The sequence below is a fragment of the Megalobrama amblycephala genome, linkage group LG24 (assembly GCF_018812025.1).
Source record: "Megalobrama amblycephala isolate DHTTF-2021 linkage group LG24, ASM1881202v1, whole genome shotgun sequence".
Lineage (NCBI taxonomy): Eukaryota > Metazoa > Chordata > Actinopteri > Cypriniformes > Xenocyprididae > Megalobrama > Megalobrama amblycephala.
Window position 1 is genome coordinate 14750010 of NC_063067.1, and position 10563 is coordinate 14760572.

Below are 10563 nucleotides of genomic sequence, written 5' to 3' on the forward strand. Positions count from 1 at the left end.
GTGTTCGCTTTGGGTGTTGTCGTGTGTTCAGCAGTTTCGTGTTGCAGCCACAGGCGTATGAGATCTGTAAAGCCTCGTTTACACTGCACGCATGTGCGGCTCGTTACGGCTGCGACGCGGCTACCGGAGCTGATACACGGCCACTCTAGTCAATGCTTGTGTTTACACCAGCCGCGCCGCGGTGCGTTTGAGAAGCGTCCCAGAAGCGGCTCGACGCGCCGCTTCGCTAAAGATAGGCGCCTCGCCTCCAAGATGCGCAGCTCAAATACAAAACAAAGTCAAAATAAGCACCCTGTGTAAACTCCCGATCATATTTTACATCACTAGAAACTGACGACAAGAGATTCGAAGTTGAAAAACGTGAAATTTCTTTGTTTGAGTTGACATCGCGCAGAGGACGGAACAACACCTTGCCGGAGCCGTAACGAGCCGCACACGCATGCAGTGTAAACAAGGCTTCAACGAGGCTTAACTTGAGCAACAGCGCGAAGCCGCGAACTCGTTCTGAATATTTTAAAGGCGTAACAGCTGATGAAAAGCAGAGACGATTGTAGACGAAAACGAAGAGAGATTTTATCTTAGTTTTTATTTTATACAAAACATTTTCGTCTCGTCTTTTTTCGTCAACAATAATGCATGTTAATTTAGTTTTAGTCAGCGTTTTTGGACAGTGGTGCAGTCTTGTCATCGTCTCGTCTTAGTCATGAAAAAAGAGGTTGTTGACATATTTCGTCTCGTCTCATCTGACGAAATTAACACTACCTTAAACACAGAGATTTATCCAGCTTCTCTGAATCTTTTGATGATGTTATAAACTGTAGATGATGAGATTTGCAAAGCCTTTGTAATTTGACGTTGAGGAACATTGTTTTTAAAGTATTCCACAATCTTTTTACAGAGAGACTCTGCCTCTCTAAGACATCCCTTTTATAGCTAATCATGTTATAGACCTGATATCAATTAACTTAATTAGTTGCTAGATGTTCTCCCAACTGAATCTTTTCAAAATTTCTTGCTTTTTCAGCCATTTGTTGCCCCCGTGCCAACTTTTTTGAGAGCAGGCATCAAATTTGAAATGAGCTCATTTAGTGGATAAAAGTGTAAAATTTCTCCGTTTAAACATTTGTTTTGTTATCTATGTTCTATTGTAAATAAAATATTGGCTCATGTGGTTTGAAAGTCTTTTAGTTTTCATTTTATTCACATTTAAAAAAAAACGCCCCAAAATTTCCGGAATTCGGGTTGTATAATTATGAATCAGACCTTCCAATGCTACATAGGACAGAGAGAACTGTATGAACTGATTCACTAGAATGAATCAGATTTTCCAATGCAACACATCAGAGAGTGGACCGTTTAGGTGAGTTTGGTTTTACTTAGATCAGTAATTAAATACAGCGACGCGATGCAGCATTTGGTTGCGCTATTCATTGTAAAAATAAAAATAGTTTGTTAGCTGTGGAAAAGGTAAGTTACATTACTAAAAATGTAGATTAAGTTAGTACTTTAGTTGCTACTTTTACATTTATTCAATTACCAGACAATTAATGAAACATTGTCTAGAAGTATCTTTTAGTTGGTTACTATCCAACATTGTACAATGTCACTTTAAAAGAGCAACCAAAATGGCACACCTGAACAAAGCTTCCAGGAACCAGGGTTTGAAGTTCTACACATGGTTAGCAGTTGTTACAGATTATCAGCTCGCATACAGTGGCACAAGCCTCTACCACAGAGGCTAAAAGGTCAGAGGTGGTGGGGGGAGGCCACATTCTGTATACCCACACTCAATGGAGGCAAAGAAAATACACATAAACTGCCTCTTAATGAATGTTTTCCTCTTGCCAATCAAAACATACAGTGTCTCCTGGTCTTCTAAATCCTGTATGTGATCTATCCATCAGGCGCAGACATGTGAACCATATCCCAGCTGAGCAGCGTTCGTCTCCCCCACAATTCTGGATTCTACATTAATTTTTCCCACTGATCTTCCTCTGACAGTGGCCTAAGACCCTGGCACACAGCAACCCCCCTGCACCTGTGTGTGTGATGGAGAGCGAGAATGAAGAGAAGGAGAGTTTGGGAAACCCTAGATGTCCTAATCTCAGGATTACCAGCCAGCCCATCCCCACAAATCGGCAGTAATATTAGCTAATCAGTCTTTTAGCAAGTGACTCAGTGGATGAAGACAACCAGTGTCATTCTCCCCCATCCGGCTCCAACGCACGGCCCGTCTGCATTGTGTTAGGTCTCCATTGCACCACCATCCTTCTCACACACACTCAAACACATAGCCTAGATATGAGCACCCACAGCTGTCTGTCTATTTTAGTCTGGATTTTGACAGCAGTATATCTACCCCCCAAGATCCCCTGTAACAATCCCTGACGCCTTCACCAGAACAATAGCCAGCAGCTCACATAAACCTTTTAAACTTAGAAAGCGCTCAGGCTCAAGAATAGCCCAGCCATTCTGGCGCAATCTCCTGCCACACGGTAAGCCCAGAAAGGACGGACAGAGTTAACAAGGCCACCAGTCAACACTGACTTGAACAATCCTAGATGCCTGATTCAAGTCTATGTGCAGATGCACAAAGTTTGTTACATTTTATAAAATGGATAGATTAGACTGATAGGATGAACTGCATTTAAAGCCATTGTAAAATATGCATATACACACACCTGTGCCACACATCTTGATGCACCAAGTTGCTCTGACCCATAAACAGCCTATATAAGGCTAATGAACTATATTAATTGCTGGAACAATTCTTTGTTCTTCTCATTATTATTAATATAGTAATGATGAAAAGAATGTATTTTAATATAACTTTAATGATTGAATATTGGTCAAAAAACAACCAGGGTAAAATCACAGTAATGTTCAGTCTTTCTGGCTTATCACTTTACAATGTTTAACTGCTGTGAATTTACAGTGATTGAACTGTGATGAATGGTTACCATGTGCATACCCTCATAACCTCACTTTATCTCTCCATCTGTCTCATTGTCTCTTAACATTCCCAGCATAGGCTTCCGCTATCAAATTTAGTATTTAAATAGTACATATAACCGGCAATTAAAATTCTCAGCTCCACTTAAATACACCTGCACATCTCCACATTCATTTACTGTCTCCTACCATGGGACAATAGAAACCTTGACAGATTGGAATGGGAAGTAGATACGGGTTAATTCAGTCAGTCTCCCATGTATTGCTATGTAAAATGTCTCTTAACAATTCAAAAGCCCAGGGATTGATGGAAACATCCACACGAATGACTCAGAAAACCCATATTAGCTGTATCCAACAACTGCTGGAGAATGTACACACAATAACACTATATACCTACAGTTCTTATCCCTTGCCTTGAATACTGCCCTGTTACTGTAGTATAAATGTAGATATTTTAGTTGTTTAAAAATGTTTCCATTTATAAACTTGATTATGTCATCCTATTTTATTTAAGACATGTTTGCATGTTCCACTATGTCCAACTGGCACAGGAGTTTAGTCATACCCAGCCAACATTTCCATGTGGTTTTTTGATGGGCTGTCACTTGAGCACTGCATGGGCAACCCAAATGGGACCCAGAGAAATTTGTTCATTGGCTAGATATGTATGTTAGCCCATAGGGGCACATGATGGGTCCATTGTAAACTCTAAGTGGGGATGTTCATTTAGATGTTCATTATATAGGCTTACTCGAGACCCCAAATGGGTGCTAATAATGGGGCCGAGATGGGCTACACAGAAAAAGCTTATGGGGCCCACATGCGTGATCACACTCATCCACAAATGGCCCTACTATGTTTTGTGGGACCACGTTGGGGGAAAATAGGGCCCCATTTATTAATTTCTTGAAAGATTCCAGTGGGTCAAATAATGACCTGCAAAATTCACATTCAAAGCACTCGACTCTGATGATTTACAGTGGGTACGGAAAGTATTCAGACCCCCTTAAATTTTTCACTCTTTGTTATATTGCAGCCATTTGCTAAAATCATTTAAGTTCATTTTTTTTCCTCATTAATGTACACACAACACCCCATATTGACAGAAAACACAGAATTGTTGACATTTTTGCAGATTTATTAAAAAAGAAAAACTGAAATATCACATGGTCCTAAGTTTTCAGACCCTTTGCTGTGACACTCATATATTTAACTCGGGTGCTGTCCATTTCTGCTGATCATCCTTGAGATGGTTCTACACCTTCATTTGAGTCCAGCTGTGTTTGATTATACTGATTGGACTTGATTAGGAAAGCCACACACCTGTCTATATAAGACCTTACAGCTCACAGTGCATGTCAGAGCAAATGAGAATCATGAGGTCAAAGGAACTGCCTGAAGAGCTCAGAGACAGAATTGTGGCAAGGCACAGATCTAGCCAAGGTTACAAAAAATTTCTGCTCACTTAAGGTTCCTAAGAGCACAGTGGCCTCCATAATCCTTAAATGGAAGATGTTTGGGGCGACCAGAACCCTTCCTAGAGCTGGCCGTCCGGCCAAACTGAGCTATCGGGAGAAAAGAGCCTTGGTGAGAGAGGTAAAGAAGAACCCAAAGATCACTGTGGCTGAGCTCCAGAGATGCAGTCAGGAGATGGGAGAAAGTTGTAGAAAGTCAACCATCACTGCAGCCCTCCACCAGTTGGGGCTTTATGGCAGAGTGGCCCAACAGAAGCCTCTCCTCAGTGCAAGACTGTGTTTTTTTTGTCAATATGGGGTGCTGTGTGTACATTAATGAGGAAAAAAATGAACTTAAATGACTTTAGCAAATGGCTGCAATAGAACAAAGAGTGAAAAATTTAAGGGGGTCTGAATACTTTCCGTACCCACTGTATATATATATATATATATATATATATATATATATATATATATATATATATATAAACCTTTACCTGACCAAACAAAGAATTCCTAAAATCAGCTGATTTTTATGTGGTGTTCTATTATTTTAAATTACATGAAAAAAAAAAAAAATCAACTGTAAAGAAAATGACTTCAACTCGGAATGTGTAAATTATGTTGTTTTTTTTTAATTGAAATGAAAAAAAAAAACTCTTGAATGCATCAGGATGAACAGCTCTTATTCCTGGGCCTGTACAGACTCCTCAGCTTCATACCTATAGAATAAAGAAAGAAAAAACATTTATTCTAATGCAGTGGTTCTTAATCCTGGTCCTAGTGACCCACCACTCTGCACATTTTGAAGGCCTGCGTCTCAACGTGCATACTATCCATCCTAAATAGTATGTGACATTAGTAATATTCAATACTATTTAGGGCGGATAGAATGCACATTGAGATGCAGGGTATGTCTGTCTATTTAACACACCTGATTCAGATCATCAGCTTGTTAGAAGAGCTCCATTAAAGGATTAGTTCACTTCTGAATGAAAATTTCCTGATAATTAACTTACACCCATGTCATCCAAGATGTTCATGTCTTTCTTTCTTCTTTTTTCATAAATAGAAATGAGTCAAGGATCATGGATTATTATTATATATTGAATTATATAATCATATAAAATATAATAATTATAAATATAGTCTAATATAGCCCAAATGTGGCCCATATGGAACCCTCAAATAAACAATAATGGGCAACCTAACTGGTGGGGCCCACAACGTTAACCAAGCTGGGACCCGCATTCAGACTCTTAAAGTGCCCACTTTGACCCCATGCCCTGATGACGCCCATATAACCCCGATAAAACCTGTGGGGCCCACATGGACATGTTGGCTGGGTATTTTTTGTTGAAAATGAAGAAGGGAGTGGTCGTGAAACAAAATATTTCCTTCAGTCATCACCTTGCAGTGGTGATCAGGTCAGAGAGATGGTAGTAGCATCATGGTTTAAGCTCCTGTAAGGCTGATGAAGAATCCTGTCAAGTGCTTTATTGCATGAAAGCAGTGTAGTCAAACACCCTTGAGATTTCAAACACACTCCATTTGGACAGCTAAATATTTGGTAGCTTGTTCATTAAATAAATTACAGAATGTGTTTTGCGGTTAGAACATTTAAACCTGTATACATAACATTTTATGAACAGGGACCAAACACTGTTTAACTAAATGCCCATGGTAATAATTTTATTTTTAACCACAATGATTTACAATGTAGAATCTGTACACATATTTCAATGTAAATACAGTATGAATAGCTTTTAGTTTTTATGTTTTTGCCACAAAGCCTAAACTAATTGAGCAATATGAGTGAGGAATTAACATGGCAGAGCTATCAGCTTTGCTTTTGAAGCCATGGTGGTTTTAGATATAAGAGGTTATTTCTAGTGCCATGCAGAGGTGGCATAGATTCAGAGTGACACAAGAGAGAGTCTTGCACTGTATCTATATTCACTTTATCTTTTTGCTCTGGCTTCTTCTTTCAACATGAACTTTCTTTCTTTCTTTCTTTCTTTCTTTCTTTCTTTCTTTCTTTCTTTCAGAAGCACAATTTAGTTGCTACTGCCATCTATAGGACAACAGATGTACGCTACATCCAAAGACTCAAGAGACTAAAGTTACTAAAATCTATGCACTGAATTATAATGTCCATAACTACTTAATTGTATGCAATATTGTAGTAAACTCTGTAGCTAAGTATTATCCAGAAACATTTATTTGCATAAGCCTATCGTTTTCATTTGTTATTGTGAGAATTATTGTGCCCAACCTTACAACAAAAGCTATGGAAACAATAGTTTGGCAGGTGAAATAGGTTAAAGGGTTAGTTCACCCAAAAATGAAAAATATGTCATTTATTACTCACCCTCATGTCGTTCCACACCCGTAAGGCCTTCTTTCATCTTCAGAACACAAATTAAGATATTTTTGATTAAATCCGCAATGACATTTCCTCTCGCAAGAGCCATAAAGGTACTAAAAACATATTTAAAACAATTCATGCGAGTTTAGTAGTTATAACATAATATTATAAAGTGACGAGAATATTTTTGTGCGCCAAAAAACCCAAAATAACGACTTTTCAACAATATAGTGATGGGCCGATTTCAAAACACTGCTTCGGAGCTTTACGAATCGAATCAGTGACTCGGAGCGCAAAAAGTCACGTGATTCCAGCAGCTTAGCCGTTTGATAGGAGATCCGAGTCACTGATTCGATTCGCAAAGCTCCGAAGCAGTGTTTTGAAATCGGCCCATCACTATATTGTTGAAAAGTCGTTATTTTGTTTTTTTGGCGCACAAAAAGTATTCTCGTCGCTTTGTAATATTAAAGTAGAACCACTGAACTCACATGAACTGTTTCAAATATGTTTTTAGTAGAACAACATGAGGGTGAGTAATAAATGTTAACACTGTTGCTTCTTTAAAATAATTATGAAATACTTTGGCATCTCTTTCGAGCATTTTAAGGCTTCAGACTTTTAAAAATATTTTTATTCTTTTTTGACAGATGTAAAACAATTGTACAGTTTTATTATGTCAACTGCGTGTTTTATATGGTTTATTATCATGACTAACCACGTTCTCAAATGGACTAGTATTTTGAAATAGTGGACATGAGGTGATTATAGTGGCACGTTGTTGCAAACGCACATATTGTAATAAGTGTTATTGATCTTACTTATCAATACGCGTCATTCAACCTACAGTTAACTGATTTAATTGTTTGTTTATCACTCGTCCCGTGATGGCGGAACAGATCACGAGAGAAGATGCATTGACACGGGAGGGCTTCAGACATGCCTGTCACATTATGCTGTACGGAGACTCTAGTGCCAAACTCTTCGGGAAAATCCCAATCAAACATATAGTACTGGTAAGGAAGAGTGCGCTTAACACACCTTTTTGCCTTTATCTGACGAGTGCGACTACGACAGATGCACTACCAAAGCAGGAAGTTAAAAAATAATGTATAAATAATGAACGCCCTGAACTTATGAACCTGAATTCAGATTACTGTTATTCAGATGCAGATGCGCTTTGATGGCTTGCTTGGTTTCCCAGGGGGGTGAGTTCAACTTTCTGCATGAAAAAATAAACCTTTAAATAATTTGTCTGAAGTTGTTTATAAATGCACATGAATTATTAATGGAGACTGTATTGTGTTTTATAATCTGTTAGTTTGGTGAACCCGTCTAAGGAGACGCTGGAGGCGGGGCTTAGCAGAGAGCTTCACGAGGAGGTGGGCGTGGCTGTGCCTGTGGGCGTGGAAAATCACGTCTCCTCCTGCCTTTCTCCATCCTCCCCTCGGCTCATCACACACTTCTACATCAAGAAGATGACAGAGTCAGAACTGAAAGAGCTTGAGAGAGCAGCTGTTACTACAGCCACAGACCATGGTTTAGAGGTAAAAATTCTTTTCATGTGCGTGTAAATGTACTCACAAACTCTTATTATGCAACTTTCTTGTCCGTCTCCAGGTATTGGGTATGGTCCGAGTCCCTCTCTACTTCCTGAAGAATGGAGGTGGTCTCCCCTATTTCCTGTCCCACTCGTTCATCAGCAACTCTCGGGCCCAGCTGCTCTCTGCCCTGCAACGCTGTAGGCTGCTGTCCCAGGGGGATCTGGAGAAGGCTGTGAGACAGGCTGAGCAGATGAGACACACACACAGCGATGATCCGCACTGACATTAGTTTACACAGCGGTGCCTTTTCACCCCTGGGCCATTACAGCTACATCACAGTAGCCCAACCCCCCAAGTGCCAGTAGAAACTCCCTGTTGTTATCACCCTACCATCAGGTCCTGATTCAGCCATGTACAGCATGTGCTCTCTGTAGATATCAAAGGTGCAGACCTGTTTAATTATAGAACCTTAACGGTTTATCATAATTTCACTAACAATTCATGACCCCAGATTCACTAAATAGGATTGTTATTGTTTGATAAAATTCTTTTTGCATAGTCCCTGTTCTGCAATATTAGAGCATTAAGCAAATTAATATGACTCTGAGATGTTGCAATAATTATACCTCAACAAATGTAATACTGTATGCAAATGTATTATTTATTATTTATGCAAGAGAGTTGATTGCTAGCCATAATGTTTGATGAAGTTATATCAGATCTGTTTATGAGAGTTAAATATTTGCAAGAGAAATGTGCATGCTAGTTGGACTAATAAACAGCAGACGACATGTAAGGCTTGTGTCTTTTTCAAATTTGTATTAAAGCACCACTTGCAGTACTTAGAATGGCCACAGAGCTGTGCTAACAGGCTGCCTTATTTGACGGGCACTTTTTCAAGCAAGTCTCAAGCTATCTCTTGCTATAGGATAAAGCTGCAGTGTGCAATTGTACAAATAATAACTTTATTTTTATTTAATTTTTTCAAAACGCTCCCTCTCAGTCCCGCCCCAAACTCATACCATTGGTTGCACAATGCCGCAGACTCCTCAAACAAACAGCATTGTTTTAAAGTCCCCCTGTGGTGAAAATCAAGCTATTAATGTTGTTTATAAGTCGATGTTGTGATTTTATTATACTTTAAGACAAACCATGTGCAAATTCATAAGTGTTTTCTCCTTTAAACTGCAGTGAACCAAAGACGTGGTTTGAAATCGCTGGTGTTTCTGACGTCACAACTGCCTTGTAACCAATCATGTCAACGTGTGGTTGTTAAAGGATTAGTCCACTTTCAAATAAAACATTTCCTGATCATTTATTCACCCCCATGTCATCCAAGATGTCCATGTCCTTCTTTCTTCAGTCGAAAAGAAATGAAGGTTTTTGATGAAAACATTCCAAGATACCTCCTTCTTCTGTATTACACTTCTGAAATCCTCCACTGGTCAAAGATTGAACTAAATTGTCAAATACAATATGCTAGTGCAAGTGTATAACAATTAGTTCAAACTTTGACCTGTGGAGGGCAGTAATACACTTAGCAGCGTCTACACTGCCGTAATTCTAATAGGGAAGAAGAAGAAGAGAGCTAGTTCAAGACAAGCGTCTATGGTTAAAACGTATATAATTTATTTTTTATTTTTTCGAAAATGACCGATCGTTTCACTAGATAAGACCCTTATTCCTCGTCTGGTATCGTTTAAAGCCCTTTGAAGCTGCACTGAAACTGTAATTTTGACCTTCAACCATTTGGGGCCAATTGAAGTCCACTATAAGGAGAATAATCCTGGAATGTTTTCCTCAAAAACCTTAATTTCTTTTCAACTGAAGAAAGAAGGACATTGACATCTAGGATGACATGGGGGTGAGTATGGAGTCAAATTAATGCCTTAAAGTTTTGCACAAAAATAAAGTTTTGCAAAACAAAAAAAAGAATTGAGCAATAAAAAAATGTTTTGCAAACAAAAATAAAGAATTTCAAAGGAAAAATAAAGTATTGAGCAGAAAAAAATAAGTTTTGCAAACAAAAATAATGAATTGCAAAATAAAATAACCTAGTGCAAAAATAAAAATATAATCAATTACAAAAATCAATGACAGCTGTAATCCTATTTTATCTTTGCCACATATTTTTCATGCTCAAACCTACTAAATCATATGCAACGCTCATTTTATTCTGCGTTTCAGTCAAGCGTGCGCTCACGATACCGGTTTTCCTTTGCGCTGCACTTTTCTGCGCGGTTCT

General features: G+C 38.7%; 1 protein-coding gene and 1 long non-coding RNA gene across 7 annotated transcripts in view; both read left to right on the forward strand.

The window, feature by feature from the left end:
- Positions 1-3981, forward strand: part of LOC125260404 — an 8405-nt gene extending 4424 nt beyond the window's left edge. Inside the window, exon 3 of the long non-coding RNA XR_007183039.1 lies at positions 1905-3981. This is a non-coding gene — a long non-coding RNA (uncharacterized LOC125260404). The remainder of the gene's footprint in view (positions 1-1904) is intronic.
- A 3279-nt stretch (positions 3982-7260) lies between these two features.
- On the forward strand, positions 7261-9114 carry zgc:103759 (U8 snoRNA-decapping enzyme). 6 transcript variants are annotated; one of them, XM_048179128.1, is made up of 5 exons: positions 7261-7306; positions 7674-7790; positions 7927-7982; positions 8096-8321; positions 8395-9114. In XM_048179128.1, exons 1-5 carry the CDS (start codon positions 7301-7303, stop codon positions 8599-8601), a joined length of 612 nt encoding a protein of 203 aa, XP_048035085.1. In that variant the 5' UTR covers positions 7261-7300; the 3' UTR covers positions 8602-9114. The 6 variants fall into 6 exon arrangements, with proteins under 6 accessions (XP_048035085.1, XP_048035087.1, XP_048035090.1 ...); XM_048179130.1 differs by having other exon boundaries at positions 7264-7306; positions 7942-7982; XM_048179133.1 differs by lacking the exon at positions 7261-7306 and adding an exon at positions 7517-7535 and having other exon boundaries at positions 7942-7982.
- The last annotated feature ends 1449 nt before the right edge of the window (positions 9115-10563 follow it).